This window comes from Podarcis melisellensis, assembly GCF_964234715.1.
Source record: "Podarcis melisellensis genome assembly, chromosome: 8".
Lineage (NCBI taxonomy): Eukaryota > Metazoa > Chordata > Lepidosauria > Squamata > Lacertidae > Podarcis > Podarcis melisellensis.
This window is the reverse complement of record NC_138540.1, coordinates 37,353,599-37,372,910: the sequence shown is the minus strand read 5'-3', so window position 1 is coordinate 37,372,910 and position 19,312 is coordinate 37,353,599. Positions and strand designations below refer to the sequence as shown.

The 19,312-nt window shown below is 40.8% G+C and overlaps 1 protein-coding gene across 2 annotated transcripts in view; it reads left to right on the top strand.

The window, feature by feature from the left end:
• CDH13 (cadherin 13) overlaps positions 1–19,312 on the top strand; it is a 657,553-nt gene that overhangs the window by 266,580 nt on the left and 371,661 nt on the right. For both annotated transcript variants that reach the window (XM_081924041.1, XM_081924042.1), the window contains exon 3: positions 14,972–15,180. In XM_081924041.1, coding sequence (XP_081780167.1) covers positions 14,972–15,180 — 209 coding nt within the window. The remainder of the gene's footprint in view (positions 1–14,971; positions 15,181–19,312) is intronic.

Genomic DNA, 19,312 nt, shown 5'->3' with positions numbered 1-19,312 from the left:
TTTACTAACAAATGTATTTAGGATGACTTGTTCAAGTAACTGTGGAAACAATATCAGAATGTTGCTTAGGTTTCTGGAATATCAGCACTACAAATTGTGGGTGGGGAAACTATTTCTATTAAGGAAGGGGTTTTGGGTTTGTTTTTTTTAAAGTTTCACTTGGCAAATCCAATTCAACAAGAAATAAAGTGTAGCTTTAATAAAAAGTGTTAGATGTTTGGTGCAACATTGAGTTTTGCATAATTATTTCCTTCTAAGCTTTGGGTAAAGCTGCAAGATGTACAGGAGAAGTAACATTTGAAAAACGTCTCTGATTCCCTGAGGTGCCCTTGGGGAATGTGATGTGCTTTTAGTATGCAAGGAGCAAACATGGGAAGTCAAAGGCCTTTTATGTTCTACATAATGACAGTATCAAGTTGACTAAACAGTATTTCACACTATGAAACACAGAAGTTGCAGGGATCTGGTGTGTGCATATGTGAGGTTCAGAGAGAGAGAGAGAGAGAGGGGGTAGTTGGGTATGTTTTGGATTTGTTTAAATCCTATCTTGTTTATAAACCATCCATACTCAGGCAGCAATAGTTAAAACTATGTCTGGTCCCAACTCCCCTCTTCTGCATGATGTGGAACTAATAAATGGTTCAATCATAGCACCCACACCTACCCTTAATTCAGCCCTTATAATGAGGTTCAAAAACAGAGGTCTTGATTGCTGGTTATCAACATGTGTTTTCTTTTTAAATAGTTGCAAGATACAGTCTTGTCAAAGGGGAGGCACGCAGCATGTATTAATATTGCATGGCTATTGCTCTATAGGCAATGTGCTAATGAGGCTAGGCCAGCAGGATGCCATTTCTGGTTTATTTAAACACAAATTGGAATTGGCCATAAGGCATTTATGCAAAATTATAGATTGCTTGTTGCCTTTTTTTCCCCTCTAGGAGAAATTTTTTGGCAATTAAGTTGAACCGTCGTTAGGTAACTGGAAAACTAATCTTAGGAGGATGTCAGAGAACATTTTGCCGATGGGCATCTACAACGTTTTGGGATACACAATGGAGGAAGATCCCTAGCTGGGACTGAGTGGAGTTGGGCTATCTTTCATCTGCCTCTGACAAATTAACAAAAGTGCTGTGTCAGGCTTGTTCGCTTGAGGTTTTTTTACCCAACTTTCCCAAAGCAAATTGGAAAGCGCATCCTGAGCATTTCATTGAGACTGATTGTCAGACTCTTTGGGGCCTATGAAAGAAAAAAAGGTCACACCATGTGCAGGTTGTCCCCTCGCTAAGGGTGCAGGCCCAATGGGGTGCAAAAACCACACCTTTCCACTCCATCAGGAGTGGCTAGCAGAGAAGGCAGTGAGTGGTGGGAGGGAGGGAGGGAGGCAGAAAGGCAGACAGGTGAGCCAATTGAGGAGAAAGAGGGGAGGGGAGGGGAGGCAGCGCAGATTGGCCATGGAAGAAGTCACTGGTGAAGCATAAAAGGTGACCAAAAGCAACCTATTTGAGTTTCTGGTACATGGTCTGGTACAGCTTTGGAAGCACTGATACACCCCTTTGCCAAGGGCACAAGGAATGGCGGGTGGGGTGGCACTAATACAACTCCTTACCAAAGGTGCAAGGGAGCCTTGATATAGCTATGGCCATGTGAAATCCTAATCCCAGTTAATTAGGATGCATTGGGGGTTGCTTCTGAGTAAATCTGCGCAACATTCCACTGTGCCTTATGGAATTTCCTGGCAGGAGATGCAGATTTGGCTTGGATGCCTTTAAAAAGGATGCTGTGATGACACTGTGGAAAGTTCAGAGGCAGTAGATCTTCAAGTACCTGTTGCTGAGGAACCATGGGAGAAGACTATTGTCTGCATGCCCTGTTTCTGGCCTTTCCAGAGGCATGTGGTGGACACTGTGTGTTGTTTTTGTCTCATACAACAGGGCTCTTAGAAAAGGTTTGTCAGCAACCCTTAGTCACAATAGCTAAATTGGACCCTGCACGGTCAGAGGCCATATACTCTTGAAAACCAGATGCTGTGGACAAACAAACAAATTCTTTGTTGTGTGCTGTTTTTCCATGTTTGTCAAATTATACAAGCAAAGAAACCAGCCACTGCAACTGCATCCCACCATGATCTCGCTTCCCAAAGCTGTTGGAGAAAGCCTAACAGCACACCCAAATTATCTTTTAAAACCTCAGATTAGCCACTGTCAGTTATTTTTAACAAAGGTTAAAATGTTCCCATGGATAATTGATGCTTCACCATTGTGTAGAATAATAAACAGTTAGTGTGTGTGTGTATGCACACACTGAATTGGAATCCTTAATTGAAGCAAGGATGTAAAAAAACAGATGTGGTACATGACACATTGAGAGTGGATGTTTACATGGCCGTTGTCATGGAGCAAGAACCTTTCTGGTAAATTCAGCTCTTTGTAGACCGAGCAGCAATGATTTCCCCCACCCCCAGGAACTGGAATGAAGTCTGTTCTTCACTCCCTTGGATTATTTTAGGGGTTCTTTGGTTCTTTTTGAGCCTGACCCACCTGCCTTTAGCTGAAAAGTGAAAAGCATCTGATTTTTCACAACTGCAACAAAGCTTTGGGGTCTCCAAACCTTTGTGCAAAGCCTACCGTGTTGCTGGTGCAACACTTGGATCCTGGTTTTGCTTCTTGACATGGCTTTGCCTTGCTTTGGCTTTGTGACAGCACATTGCCATCATTTTGCATTGGCTATGTGATGATTCCTGAAGCCTACCCAGAGATGGGATACATGGATGTGTGGTGGATCCTACCCCAATTCTCATATCTTCTATGTTGTAAGTAGATGTCTTTGTGTGTGACCCCAAGTAGGAAGGGCAAATGATGCCCTGATAAATAGGTCAAATATTTTGCTCTTGTCTGCATTCCCTCCCCCCTGCAAGAAAAAAAAATGTTCTAAAGGGTGCAGGGTAGAAGGATGTTTGTTGCCTGAAAATTGGGGCATATAGTTGGGGGTATTTAAGCCCAGTCCTATGGTTGCTGCAACATGGACATAACTCTTCTCTTCCAAAGAGCTCACACGGTGCATCTGTTGATGGGACAGTTATTGGGATTAAACCAGTTGTGAAAATCTCCCTTTTTGATACAAATGCTCTGACCCTATTTTAGCATCTCTGCAATTCCCAATAAAACTAAACTAAATGCTTACCCATCACAGAGGCCAAAACTTTCACTCTGCCCATTCCCCAGCTCAGTAAATCTGCCTTCTAGCTTCATAACACACACACACACACACACACACACACACACACACACACACCCTGCCACCAGGGCAGATATACTATAAAACTATTGCCTAATAGTTCAGGGTGCCTAATCCTGGTGGGGCCCCAGAATCAACTTTAGTCCACACTGCTTAATCATTTGTGGTCTAACAGACCCAATTAGAGTCACACAACTCAAATTGATTATTTTTTGCTGTCTATATTTCAACAGTCTCAGAGTTTGAGAGTCAGTAGCACAGATGCTATAAAGGTTGTTGTAAACAACGCCATTGAAGGAGGCCCCATAACAGTTCAAGCTTCAGGGCCCAAAAAAATATAGGTCCACCATTGCCTACACCCCACCCTGTACCAAACATTTGCCTTGGTCCTTTACCACTCCTTGCAACACAGTCTCCCAGAGACTTAACACAGACTCATCACTCATCAAAGTTACTCCTTGTTTATCTGCCATGTTAAGTTGTTCTCCATCCAATGGGTAGGAGGAAAGGTCAGTGTGAAACTGTCTTGAATAAATCCCAGCCTAAAAGGCCAACAGAGTTGCTTTGAGGATGCAGATATGCATCAATTAAGCACCCCTTCTCAAAAAGAAACTGCTTGCAAGTCCTTATTTACTGTGTGGATGTCACTATCATATCTTTAGCTAGTAGCAAAGTGCAACCCAGATGGAGCAAGGCAACAGTATGTAGCAACACCATCACTTACTAATGCTGTAAGAGACTAGTGCTTTAGGGAAAGAAGAGAAGATGGTGAAGGGCGGAGGAGTAGGAAGGGGGAGAGTTCTGTTCCAGCAATTCATTCTTTATAATAGGTTTATAACCATGAGCAATGACAAGCCAAGTCAGACTGATTAGTATCTTATCTCTGTAAGCTTCCTTTGCATGATAATCATTAAGATTTTTCTAATCCAGAAGAATAAGAAGCTATTAGTCAAGCAGTTGTCTCTGATAAGGGGGGGCTAAGTCTTGTTCTTCAATGAGGTCAGAGGCACAGCTTTGAAGGACTGGTCATGAAATGTGGGCTCTAGCTTCAGTGGTCCCTCGAGCTAAGTTTCCCCATTGGGCCTCTTTCACCTAGAAGAGGCAAGAAGTGCAGAGTGAAAACTCTGGTCTCATTGGACGCTTTATGATGCCACTGGGACATTTGCCAATGGGGGGGGGGAGGGCTTCTCCTTGTCATTCCCTGAACCAATCTGTAGCATTTCCAGTCAGTCCCTTTTGAAACCCCCAAGAGCCTCTGCCAATGAAAGGAGACAATGCTAAGCTAGAGGAACCAATGGTCTTACGTGGTATAAGACACCTTTCTATGTTGCTATGAGTTCCTCCATTGAGTAAGGGTTGTAGGTCAGCGACAGAGGATCAGCATTGTGTGCAGAAATTCCCTGATTCAATTCCTGGCATCTCCATATAGGGCTCCTATCTGAAACCCTGGAGAGCCACTGCCAGTCTGTGTAGACAACACTGAGCTAGTTGGACCAATGGTGATGGACTCAGTATAAGGCACTTCCTATGCTGTTCCTATTACTACTGCATTCTGGAAGCATCTCTGGGCTCACATGTAGTCTGATTTTAACTTCTAGTGGCACTGTTCCTTCTAGATGAGCCATTGAGATGCCCTGACTCAGAATGGGATCAGATGGACTTTATATCTCATGGGTGTCATTACCAACATACCCATAAAGAAGACTCAGTAAAAGAAGCTTGGTTGGGGGAAATGTTATATTCATTTAAAATATAACAAACTGGAGGATCTGCAAACAATAAATCAACATGTTTACTCAATCAAAATATAGTGCAGACAAGGATGTCCTTTGGTAGGAAAAACCAACTTCCTCCCCACAACAGGGGCATGTTACAGGCACATCCTGTAGTCCCATTGTAAAGGATTGGAAAGAATTCTTCCTCCTTTCTATGAGAACCTTGAGAATGTGACCTCGACGAGTGAATATGGTGATTGTTAGTAAGGAAAAACTACCTGGCCTTCGTGTATTGGGTATAGGATGGGGGGGGGGGGAGTCAATTTCTTTTTGATGGTGCTGACTGGTGAGGTTCCCTTGGCCCCCTGATGGCTCTTTTGCTGGATAAACAGAAGCGGTTTTTTGTGTGAGTGTGAGTATCAAAGGCAATGTTTGATGTGAATAGAAGCCATGTTGGGAATGGCTGTGAAAGGCAAGACAACATGGCACAGTTTTAATGAAATTGTTCTCAACAGCTGCACTTGTCTGAGACTAAGAGTCAATGTTAAAAGATAAGTTATGTCACTTTGTAGCTATTAGGCTTAGCCCTGATGGAATCAAATGTAGTTTGTTGCAATGCACGGAACACCCCTTCCTGAAAAAGCTAGCAGCTCTTTTTTGATGAGCATTCTCAAGAAAGTCCTGGGCTTCAGCAGGCTATAAATCAGAGTGGTCAGTTACTGGCCATTTTTTAGTTGATTAAGGGTGGGTGTGGATCTCTCCCACACCTTCAAGACTAGTGGATCCCAATGTGTGGGGCATCAATAATGAAGAAATCTAGTTCTCGTGGCAGAGAATTCACAAATCATACCAAATAGTTCGCACACACACCAATTAAAATGAAAGAACATGTGCAATTTTTTGAAACAAGTATTTTCTAAAGTCAGATACATTCCAACTAACAAGTCTTCTTCAGTGGTAGATCAAGAATGCAGAGCACCAATATAAACATATTTTCAGAAGGTATAATTATTTTTTATGATATGCTGCAACAAATATATATATATATTGAAATGGATTTTAATGTGTATTCAATTTTGTCAATTTCATTTCATATAGAGAGGATTTATTTATTTATTTATTTATTTATTTATTTATTTATTTATTTTGCATACCACCCTTCATCCAAAGATCTCAGGGCAGTTCACAGCATATAAATTCAAAAATAAAATAAAATAACAAAATAAAAACACAAGTTACATAATATAAACAAGAACAAAAACAAAACAAAAGCCCCTAATTATGCTAGTATTATTTTTATAAAATTATCATTTTAAAGTTGTTTTATGTATGTAATAGATTCATATGCCAGGTTTTCTTTTTCTTTTCTATCCATCATTTCATCCATTCATCCCCAAAAAGGATATTGTAGAACTAGCAAAGGTTCAGAAAAGAGGTTCCAAGGGGTTGCAGCAACTCCCCTATGGGGAAATGTTAGGGCTCGGGCATATGCAATTTTTGTCCCCAACTTTTAGTGTGAACTTAAGTTGAGGAGATAGCAACAGAAGTTAGAGTGCTGCTGCTACCCACAAATATTTCACTGTATATTTCCTTGGGTGCTCTCTGCTGTATTTTGGATCTACTAGTGGTTACCATGGTCACCATATGCTAACTGTTTCAGACTATATTGATGTTTAAGAGAATTCATTAGCTAAGAGCTATCTGGTCTGCTCTAAAATGTGGAATGTTTAACTGTATTTTTTGGGGAGGGGCGGGTTGTATTTAATTTGTGATATTTTAGGAAGCTTGGAGATTTTCTCTGAAATACGAAGTGGTGTAAAAATTGCCTAAATAAATCAATTACCAGTGACTGCTATGTGGAGTGTTGACACCACCAGCAAGAATAAGACTTTTGAAAGAGAGAGACAGAGAGAGTAACAAACTATGGAGAAGCCTGTCAATAGCTATTAGTAATTCTGGCTATGCTCTACTTCCACTGTTGAAAGCAGTGGTTGCTTCTAACTACCATAGAACCATGGAATTGTAGAGCTGCAAGGGACCACCATCTGGTCTACCCCCTGAAATTCAAGAATCTTTGACTCAACTTGGGCCTCAAACCCACAACCCTGGGATTAAGAGTTTCATGCTCTGCCAGCTAAACTATCCAGCCTCCAGTTGCTGGAAACCACAGGAGTGGAGAGTGTTCTTGTGTTCAGGTTCTGCTTGAGGGTTCCCCACAGGTATCTGGTTGGCCACTGTGAGAACTGGGTGCTGGACTAAAGGGGCCACCAGCCTGATCCAGCATAAGGCTCTTCTTATGTTCTTATTTCCATTGTTCACCTACATCAGTACGACCCTTTGAAACCTGTAACATTTTGCCTACTGTAACAATCGTCCACCCCATTTTGGGTGCCCCCGTGAAATATGCTCAGAGTTGAGAGTGGATTTCATGCTCTTTATTCAGCTCATAGTGGTGAGGAGGAATGAAAGTTCCCCCAAAGTATCTGCTTTATATACATTATTTACACAATGGGCTGCATGTGATTGGCTAATTCCGGAATTCTCCTGTAGGCCAATCAGGTTGTGGATTCACTTCCATCTGGAGCTGGATTGGGTGGCTCCTGCAGACCACTCATACTGCTGCATTGTTCTAGGACCAATCAGACTGCTGCATTCTGAATCCTATTTTTCTAGGACCAATCAGATTGCTGCATTTTGGATCCTATTCAACTCAGTACATAACACCCCGCCAAGCTAAAAGTTCAGCTCAGACATATTGTACCTGAAACAAATAAAGAAGGGACACATAAGAAATCTGGGGAGAAGGGAAAATGGGGCCAAATTGAAAGAGAGGAACGCTTATGATCAGAACCAGAGAAATGTACCATTCCTTTGTATTTGCTAAGACATTTATTTGTGTGCTTCTCCCAATTCGGTACACTTAAAGTTTCTGCAGAGCTGTGAAAATGCAGGTTTATCTACTCAGTGCTTCTGTTGTCACAGGTCTTTAAATATCTTTATTTTTTCCCCTCCTGTTTCGAAAGAGAAGGAAAATATTGCAGACCAGGCTCTGATTATTACTCACTTTCATTTTGCTTTGCTACATAAACGATGAATCATGTACTATCGCCAAAACAAGCAAGCACTTTGGAAATAATGCTCTGGTATCGCTTACGCCGCAGGTGGTGAGAGACAAAGGCTTTCATTTTGGGTGATGCTTCTTAAGATAAATCTCTTACCCTTTGGAATAAATAGTGTTCCCATTCATTTCGTGCAATTTTTAAAGAATGCTTCCCACCGAGTGCCAGCTAATGTTTCTCTGGCTGGTTTGAGTAGTAATGGCAGAGTCAGGCATAAGCAGTTCTTCAGGGAGAGCGAGAAGAAATTATTTCACCCACATGATGCCACTGTGAAGCATCACTAATGGCAGCACTCTCAATTGCACATGAATGGATTAGTCAATTTCATCTTCTTATTTTCCAAGCTTAATTTCAGATCACCACACCAGTTTGCATCAAAATTAGTCAGCAATTTAATACGCATTTCTATAAATATATACATGTTGTGTGCAATTTTGTCCAATGTACACATTTTTACATGCCATTTTCCCATATATAATGTATTTTGCATATTATTTTCGCAAAAGTATGCAGTTCTGTGCATATTTTTTGCCGAACAAGACTCCTTATTGAACACTTTAAAAAATGGAAATTTTTACCATAACTTCTGTAGAAGTGTTGATTTTGAAGGCTAGTTGCATTGCAGCTCACTGTAGATGCAGAATGTGTGAATTAGGTATTGCATTAAAATGCAAATTGAACCAACACCCCCTGCCATACCTCCTGTCAATGTATATGGTGATGATCCATGGTTGTATCACTAGTTGCACAAAGACACACAGGCAAGAACGATGATTTACTAGGGATGGATGCAAGAAAACAGAAGATCTCCCTTGCCTCTAAGGACATTGACTACTACCTTAGTTTCATTTTTGGATGAGGTCTATGCAGTTAAGTTCAAAGCTTCAGGGGAAAATGAGTTTTGTAGAGGCGTATGAAAGATGTTGAAAGCCCCCTTCCCAATTTACATAACTGGACGCAGGGCCATATCATTGGTCTCGCATCCAGCATCATGTGCCTACCCACTTTCATCCTCCAATGTCTGTGCATTAAGCATTGATGTTTGAAGAAGGAGAGCCTACAAATAACACATGATCTGGAACCTTGCACAATCAGGGTTTCATGTTTTATGGAGAAACATGGTGTAGGCCCCCCTAACAGCTTGGGACCAGTTTACTTCTGAGATCACCTTACCGCATCTTTGCCTACTTGACTGCTTCAACTGCTTTACTCTGCAGAGTTGACACCCACTGAACATTATATGTAAATAATCATACGAGTGTATGGCTCAACTATTTGTGAACACAGATTGCACACTCATTGAATGTAATGTGCAAATATTCCTCAAGGGTTGAGTAATCGAATGATGCACATTAATTAGCTCTCTAATACGGTGACCTTGACAGTGACTTAAACTGCAGACCAAAGTTTATGGGAGAGGATTTAAAAAGAAACCCAATGCCTGCCCTAGTGTAAATTATCTGGCAAACAAAACCCAGCTGATTTTTGTTCCCAGAAAGCTTGGGAAGCATATTGAAAGCTACAAAAAGCTATAGTTTTCTGCAGTGTGGTTTGGAGGTGTTTTCCAGGTATGCCTGTCCTTACATTTTGGTGATAGGCTGCAGGTGCTAGACTAAGAGGTTCTGGTTCCTTCTGCTGATCTAGTTTTAAATTTCTTTTAAGGGAAGGTAGATGTAAAATATATAAATAATGAAGAAGAAGCAGATGAGATGCTGGGCTCCAGTTTGTTTCCTATGAACCAGTTGCTTCTGCTTTTGCAGCATATCCAGCATAATTGGAAGTAAGGCTTTCAAAATAAAGTGGAATTAATATCCATAAATTTGGAATAAAATTGTACCATCTAGGCCTGACCAAGGGCGCTGGCTGCTAGGGTCTTGGACACTGTGGAGGACCACCTTTCTTAAAGGGGCCAGAGCCCCTCAATGTTCAGAGGATGCCCCACATGACATCAGGACATCTCACAGAGTTTCAGATGGGCCCCCTCATTCCTCCAGAGAAGGTGGCACCTCTGATATCGGCCAATATCATTCACAATGCCTGGCAGCTGCCATGAGATTGATGGGATATAGGAGGCCTTCAAAGCACTTAGGGGAGAGACTAGGGATTTAAGCTAGTGCTTCTGCCTACAAACCATGTTTTCTACTGCTGAGCTACACCCCTTCCCCAAGTTTGCTGTGCACCACAGCCTTAATCCTTAGGGAGTTGAATCAAAGGGCAAATATCCACTGCTACAAACACAAATCAGTGTTAAAGTGTTCTAACTGTCAGGGACATAGAGTCTTTGAGAATGTTAAGGTTTTATTTTTGCTTGCTTGCTTGAATATTCATTGGAAGCTCTAAAGAAGATTCAGGGTAGTGAAACCTAAACTTTGCAGTATGTCAGACAAAGTTTCTGACCACCACATCCTTAGCTCATGGCTGACAGTAGCCCATATTTCAAGTCCTTTCCATGAATTTCTGAACAATGATCAGAAAACAAACTACAATGTTTGCGTATCAGCTCTCTGGACCCGGAGAATTGACCTGTATTTTATTTCAATGTATCTGTATGTTGTTGCTGCTTTTGTCATGTTTTGTTTTGTTTTTTAATGATTATTTGGGTCAGACGTGGGAAGACTTAGAATTCCCTTTCCTTTTGAGGTTTTTCAGCTCCATGGGAGAGCTGTGATTAAATTTGTAGTACACATAATGTCAACTGGCGGACAAAAACACATACCACACACACACACACACTGTAGAATACAGATATAAAAAGTTTCTTGAAGGACCTGACGCTGAACATAATGCCAACAGACTGGTAAAGGAGCAACAGGATGAATGAAATATAGCTTGTTTTTCATTGGAAGGTGCTTGGCACAGACTCTGTTCTCCTCATGCTGAGTTTTGGAGCCTATTCTGAGCCATACGGCATATTAAACATAATAAAGATGTTCACTTGGCAGAGGCAGCATGACTAGGGGTATCAGAAGAGCCATACAGAAGACATCAATAAATAAATAACTTTGCACAGAAATAAAAGTTTGAATATATACACATCAGAGTGTTTTATGGAAGTGAAAAATGAGTGGGTGGAGTGATATGATGGGTGTTGAGCAATTTTGAGCAAAATGGTTGAGCAATTTTGTTTTTGGGATTGTGGTTTTTGTGATTCATAGTTGTTTTACTTAGTGCATTGTTTTAGAGGCATTTATTTAATTGTATTACTTGAACTGTATTACTTAAAATGAGGAATTATCATGATGATTAGTAATTGTAGGGAGAAAAAAACATTGGTTCTGAAAATGAACTGTGCATTGTAGCCCTTACATTATTTCCTTTCCATTGGGATTTATAATCTCACTTAGAGGTTTTGATTGAAATATGACATGGTACATAAATTAACTAAACAGATAGATCGAGTCATCTGGATATGACTGGTAGATTTTTAAAAATATGTATTTTCATTGGGGATAATGATGGGAATTGGTAAAATATATTAATTATATTTAATCTTCTAAAGACCCATGTATGTGGGTTAACAACAAAGAGAAAATGGCTAGGTTCCTGGATTCAAAACGTAGGGTTAGCACACAGATAGCCCCAGTAGTAGAGTATTGAGTCCCATCATTAGGCAGGTTCATGAAGCATATAAATAGGCTATTGAACATTATTTATTCCATTCAGCTGTGTGAAGCAGCTGACCCCCTTTTACTGCTTTTTCAACTAATGCAGTGTAATTTTAAAATGTTATACTTACAGTTTCTAGGTCTCAGGCATGCATTTTCCTTATGAAACAGCAATGAAATAATACAAGTAAAATTCTATAGTTGTTAACTGAAGCAAAGTAGCTTCAGATATGTGGGCTGAAGCTGGGAGCCAGCAGCAGCTCACTGGCATGATATGTCAAGGGTGCACAGACATTTTCACTATACACCAATTTAACGGTACCCAGGGCCTCTGCTGTACTAGTATAGGATCTTGGCGCAGCATTGGGCCAGGAGGCCAAATATTTCTCTCTAGTGGCAGAACTGAGAAGTATTTTTTCCCCAGGAAGCTGTGTTTTGCTGCCTCTGCATCACCCTGAATGGTAAATTGGTCCTCTGCACTGTGTGTGTATATATATATGTATATGATGGGTGTCCATTTATATTTTTTATTTGCATTATTGATTTTTCCCAGAATAATATCAGTTCAATAAAAAAAGACACTGAATTACAAGGTGTGGAGAAATAGCAAATCCCACTTTATCTAATCAATATCTCCTCATCTCCCTGAATAGTGAATTTCCCTCACGGGCATTACATTTCCAGCATGCCATTGTTAAGGCTTGTCAAATTACAAAAAAGGGAATTAATTACATTGTCTTACTTAAATGTGTGTATTGTTGCTATTTTGACATTTAAATGATTGCTGGTGATACAGACTCCCATCGCTAATGGGAGAGGATGCTGATGGCTGTTTGAAAGCCTCATGGAAAGTCTTCCTCCTCAATCTAGGCAAAAACAGCAAGGGGAGCAAAAGATTGGTTCTTATTATTCCAGAAAAGTACTTGTGCATAACACTCCAATTGCATGACTGCTACATAACTTCTATGCTGCTGCCAATCTTTCAGTCTGTCAAGGGGCATATGAATGGTGTCCCCAAACTGAAAGCTGAATTACTCCACAGAACCAATGTGTGTGGGGGTTTTTCTCTGTTACTTTCTCTGTCTCTCTTTCTCTCTGCCAGGAGTGGCTAATATGGTACCCTCCAGAAGTTTTTGTATCACATCTCCCATCATCCCTGACAATTCCTGTTGGGGCTGATGGTTGGCACCAGGTTGAGGAATGGCTGGTTTAGCAGGAAGTCTTGTTCTTTTATTTCAATGAATGCCCTGAGCTCATAACTTCTGCATTAAAATATATATGGTGCATTTGCATCTAATGAAACAGAGAGCTTCACAGATCAGCAGCCTATTAGAGATGGATCTCAATTCCATAAATATGAAAAGCTTTCCATAAGAAAAAGCCCATGCTGAACATAATTACAGTGGTCTACACAATAACAATTATGGCACTGTTGAAGTGTGGAAATTCATATATTCAGGGAGGCGCTTTGATAGTCAAACCAATCATCCTACAGTAATTTCCATCAAACAAACAGAATTGGTTCTTAATATGAAACAAAATTATTACCCAGCACTGTGTTGTTAGCCTTAAGGATTTTAGATGCCCAGGCCAAGCCTGGGATGATTACTATATCATTATTAACTGAAAACATTTTGTTCTTGCCTGCTGTTTCTCACATTATAAACCTGGGGTAACTGCTCCCAAAGTAGATGCTTATATTTCAAGTTTGTTTAACTCTGCTTTTGATTATATTTTGGTGAATAAATTTCACTCTGGACAAATACTAGAAAATAGTTCACTTCTTTGGACTTCATTGTGTGAAAGATACCTAGTATTTTTGTCCTAGAGTGTCAAGAGGGCTCGTTTGGGAATCCTGTAAACCATTAGGGTGACCACCTATGCATCACTCAAACAGAGGACAAACAAGGGCATAAATTTGCATACATTTTGCATATGCTAATAGATGCAACTTGAGAAAAAAATATTATAATTATAATTTAAATATAAATACTGAGCCTACTCATTCTACCATTTAGGTGCCAACTGTTGATGGGTAATTTCAAGGCCCCTATACTCAATTCTTAGGATCCTTTATCTTTAAACCAGACTTGCACTCGACCACGCTTCAAATATAGGACTTTTTCAGATAGCAGATTGTCCTCTGTAAAGTCTAAAATGTACCCACCCTATATAAGATTGCCCCATCTTTCCAAAAGGATATTGTAGTCCTGGGAAAAGGTATAGAACCAACCATGATGCAAAGAAAAGTGAATGACATCTGGGTTGTTCTTTTTTCATTTAGGGAAATAAAGACGGCTATAGGTGGTGGTGAGCATGAGGATAGAAGTTTATCAAATGATGTATATAATGTGGCATGTATAGCAATGCAGGAATTGATATTATTTAGCAAAATGAGTGCTGTTGAGGAACTTGCTTCTCACTGAAATTAAGGAGCAAGGTGGAAATTAGAAGAAATCTGTGTGGATAAACTTGACATTGAGATTTTCAGAAAATTCTATCCTTTTGTGCAAAGAGTTCTTTGGATCATGAAAAAAAGTCCACAGGCACTTTGACTCCCACAGCCATCCTGCATGAATAACTGGGAAGCTGTTAAAACATATCTACCCCAGTGCTCAGAACTTAAGCCCTTACCGCCATAGCCCTTTTGACAGATACAAATAAACTTTGTGAATTCAGATTGGATTTCAGTGCCAAAAGTTCCCTCAGAATTGGCCCTGCCCCCCCCCTTTTGCTCACTGACACCAGGTACAATAAACCAACCAAGTATTGTATAACCATTAGGTCACTGCACTGCATTAAAAACCTCTCCTTCAAGAATGCTGCTACGAATTAACCTGGAGCAGGGTTTTAAGTGTGGCTTCCCCTTTTCTGTGGAATAGCTGTCCTGTTGAGATAGCTGTGCTTCCCAGAAACAAATGAAGTCATTTTGGTTCTAACAAGCTTTCCCTGCGAACAGGTCTCTGCCAGGGTGATATTGTGCAGGGGTCCTGCTTGAGAGTTCTCACAGGCCACTGTGAGAACAGAATGTTGGACTGAAGGAGCCTTTTGCAGATCCAGCAGGATCTCCTTATATCCTTATGTTCCTATTGCTTTAAATTTATCTGCTTTTATTTTTTGTGTAGTTTTGAACTGTTTCTTTGCTGTTTTATTACATTATGTATATAGCCTTGAGATATGTGTGGAAGGATTAATAATAATAATAATAATAATAATAATAATAATAATAATAGATATTTAATGGACACTTATGCTCTTGTTTCTATCTCTTTTTTCCCCTTTTGCCTCTCTCTAGTGGTATTTGATGATTGTCAAGGAAATCACAAATTGAACTTTGAAGTTTCAAACCCAGGCTTCAAGGTGGAACCAAATGGGGTTTTAGTTGCACTGAGAAATTTATCGGACACTGGCAGAGCCTTATTCATCCATGCCCGGTCAGCTCAGGCTGAAGATACAGCAGAAGTATTGCTTGTTGACAGAAAAGAGAAACAAGGTTCTTTAAAGGTAAGACTAAAACAAATGTAAATCATAAGTTTTCCTGCCGCTAGGGCAGATTACTGGGGACTAGCAGTTAAATGGGGATGTCCTTTAGCCATTTTAACAGAGAATAGTCACTTCAGCTTGATGTTATTTTCCAAAGACTATTAATAATATTTTATGCTCTGCATTGTGAAAGAACATTTGAAAGGAAAACAATATAATTCATATTGCATCCAAGCAGTATGAACTCAGAAGTGTTACAGGAGCAGCTGACCCTTGAAAATCAAATAATTGATTTTGGTGTCTGCCCTGTAATGTGTTGAATGCTTCACTGATTTGAGAGGCTGTTTTTTTCATTTTTTTACTAATTGTGTTTTTATACGTTGTAACCCATCCTGCAAGAAACAACAATAATTGCTAGATCACATGCATTTTTCTGAACTACGTAGTCATGAATCTTGTCAAAGGCATCAATCCAGGTCCACACTCCATACTTAACTACTCCAAAGCGGTCTGACTGAATGTATTGAGATTGCCCCAGCGGGTATGTCATTTGGGAATATTCCATACTTGTGTTGCTTTCAGTTTATCCCTTTCAGGACAGACAAAAGGAACTACTTCTTCAAAGAATATAGGCTCATACCATTTGCTTCCTTGAGATGCTGTGATAGTCATTGACCTAGATGGCTTTTAAAAAAGAAATAAGAAATAGACAATCCCTGGCTACTAGCCATAATGGCTATAGAGGCCTTGTTGCTGGGGAACAAGAGTAGGGAAGGGTCATTTTCATCATGTCCTGCTGCTCTTTCCAGAGGCAGTTGGTTGCCCATGTCAGGAAACAGGGTTCTGGAATAGATCAACCTTTGGTCTGATCCAGCCGGGCTCTTCTTATCTCCTTTCATATCCAACTCCTTTCATATTTTGCAATTTCAATCTAAATCCAGCCTTGGCATGCAATGAAGGAGGTGGCAGAGAATTGAGGTCCTTTTGCAAACTGATCGAAATGTTTACAGCACATGCAACCACATAACAAAGGAATATCTGAGATAGCCTTCATTTCTGCACCATGGCATTTAGCAAAGAGGCAGTCACGACAATGACTTACAAGACAATTACGCCAGGTACCTTTTTTTACAGACCTATAATTTAGGACGACAAAGAAGCCATAATGAGGAGGTTATAAAGGATGACTGATCCATTGTCTCTCTCCACTATTTAGCTCATCAGGCAGGCAGCAGTTTCATCACATTTCCTGCAGACTTGGTAGTTTGACTTAAATCTTCCGTTTAAGAGAAATGTTGGCTGGGAAGAGAAGGCTAAGGCAACTTTTCAAATTATTTTCTCTGCCCAATGTGTTTTGATCTCAACTTTGATCTGTAGAGTGTCTCGTGCAGATTGTGTGGGCAGATGTGTGTTTTCTCTTTTGTTATGTGTGAACCTCCTTTGAGGCTATATAGGGGTTGGAATGAATGGCTCTCTCTTTCCAGTGCATGGCAGTTTCACACGTTCTGTTTCCCACATTAATAAGAAGTGCCATGTTTGATCAGGCCAATGGCCCATCTAGTCTAGCATCCTGTTCTTACAGTGGCCCAACAGATGCTTGTGGGGAACCCACAAGCTGCAACTGAGTCCAAAGGCACTCTTATCTCCTGCGGCTTCTATTAACTGGTATACGAAAGCCTACTGACTCTGGCCATGTGATATGCAGTGGTATCCCCATTGGGATGGTGGGATGGAAAGCAGAGAGCTCAACAGTAGATGAAGCTACAGCCAATGAGAGACAGTGCCAAATAATTATAGTTTTGTCCTCATCCTCCTCCCTACTGAAAACTGAGACTAAGGAGGAGGAGGAAGCTTACAGGCAGTACCACCTCCAGGAATGAATGTAAGAAAGAAGGCAGGCAGGTTGGGGCTGGCTGAAGAAGGCAAACTGAGGTTGGTGAGGCAGTGCCCCATTTACTCTAATGGCCCATTTTTATGTGTCTATCTGGAAATTCATATTTAAGTACATATAAAACCATTGCCATAATATTGTTTCCCGTTATCTGCATAGAATATGTCTCCATTTGACATCTAAGGCCCTCTTATCTATTAAGTTATAGTAGGTGGGCTCAAGGAACAGGGTCTTTTCAGTTGTGGTGCCAATGTACTCAAAGGTTCTCCTCAGAGAGGCCTATATGGCCCATTTCCTGACTTAAAAAGGGGGCCTTTGAGCGAGGCCAAACCAATGTAGGGGTTTCTAGTTGGGGTTTTTTTTTGGGGGGGGTGGTTTGTTTGTTTTTGTTTTGCTGCTACTGAGTTTGCTGCTAAGTTTGCTATCTGCTCTAACTGCTGATTTCTTATTACTACTGTTTTTATTATTGCTGATATTGTCACTATTGCTATTGTTGGTGCTTTTATTGTATTGCAAGCATTAGGATTAATTTTGCTTTCTACGATTCACTGATTTGAGTTTTCTAGTGGAAGACAAATAATGTCTAGGTATCAGGCAAAAATGTTTCTCTATAACCAGGCCCTTGCACTGATTAAATAATATATGGTCTTTTAAGGAAAGTATGGCAGAAATCCTGCACCCTACCCATGAGAATTTCACCCAAATGTTATCTCCCATGTGATCATTTTCAAATGCAATTCATTTTTTCATTAACTGATGGAGATTGGTTGGGGGGGGCATGACAGAAAAAATTCCCCTAATTTTAAGACAGATGTCTCCACTTGCTGGCACTCTAGCTTGTACATCTACAGAGTGTTTTCCCTCTAGGCTAAAAGCTTTGCCAGACACACATTCTTGATATGGTCTGTTCCCAGCCTCTCAAACTTCAATCCGGTGTGATTTTACAAGAAGCTTGGCTGCTTTTATTTATGCTTTGTAGCCAGAACATGTCAGGCGGCAAACAGTGCCACGTCTCCATCTGTGGGCAAGATGAATCTTGGCTAAGAATAGCTCTGCTTGGAACCTTAGCTTGTTAGTAAAATTGTGTAGGGTTAAGAATAGGCATATGCTGGTTTGCTGCTTCGCGTTTCAATCTGCAGATGTAGTGGAACCTCATTTAACGAGAGCGTAAGAACGCTTAAAAACCTTTCCCCACTGACTGTGACTCTTGCTCCTGTTTGGAATGCTGTAGCTGACACCTGTGAAATCCTGTTGTTAAATTGCCCTATTTGCTGGAAACCTGACATATCTGGGAATGACTGATGGCTCAACGGTCTCTTAATACGTGGGCTGCCATCTGGGGAAAACTTTGCTCTGGAGAACAACACATCAAATGGTCCTAAGGCACATGATGCAGGTTTTTTTTGGTTGAAGCTAAGTGGACTTGATCCTGACAATTGTTTGCATGGCAGATTATTTGGAAACCATGGACACAATTGGGTGAAGAGTTAAGCACATGAGCAGTGCAATTCCATCTTTAAATTGGCAGCGTGTGAATCCACTACAGATCAACTACTACTGATGTAATGTGCTTTATGTGGGTCTTGTATCTGATCTGGATCCGGAACTGTTATATTGCCATGGTAAATATAATGCTTGACTCTTGAGCATCTTGGCAGATTGTAAAAGTGGTGTGCAGTGGTGTGCAGTGGCCAGACCACTCACAGGCTGTCATCAAGCTACCCCTCTGCTGAGAGATCTTCATAGGTTGCCAGTTAATACCCAGCCAGTTTGTAGGTTCTTGTGTTAATCCGCAAGGCCCTAAACAACCGGCCCCAAAGAACCTCAAGGACCACCTAATTCCTTATGCTCCACCCAGATCACTGAGATCCTCTGATGGAGCACTTCTGCTGGTTTTCCACACCCCTAAGGTTTGGTTGGCCTTTCCTAGGGACTCAGGCTTTAGTGTAGCTGGCCCAGGCCTGTGTAACTCTCTGCCAGTGGGTATCATCCCTGTTTTACCCCAACAGCAACCATGCTTGAGAGAGAGACTTCATAACTGATCTAACTATAGGATTGAAGCAGAGCTTGTCCCCCCCATCATAGTGGATTGTTATTCCATCAGAACAGAGGAGAGAAGGGAAGCAGGCCTGTCCCATCTGAGTGACCATCTGCCTTGGTCTCTCCTGAACCAACTCCTAGAGGCCAGCTACCTGAACTGTTTCCATCTCAGCTGCTTATTAAACTAATTTTAATGAACTGGTGCCAGACCTACCCCCCCCC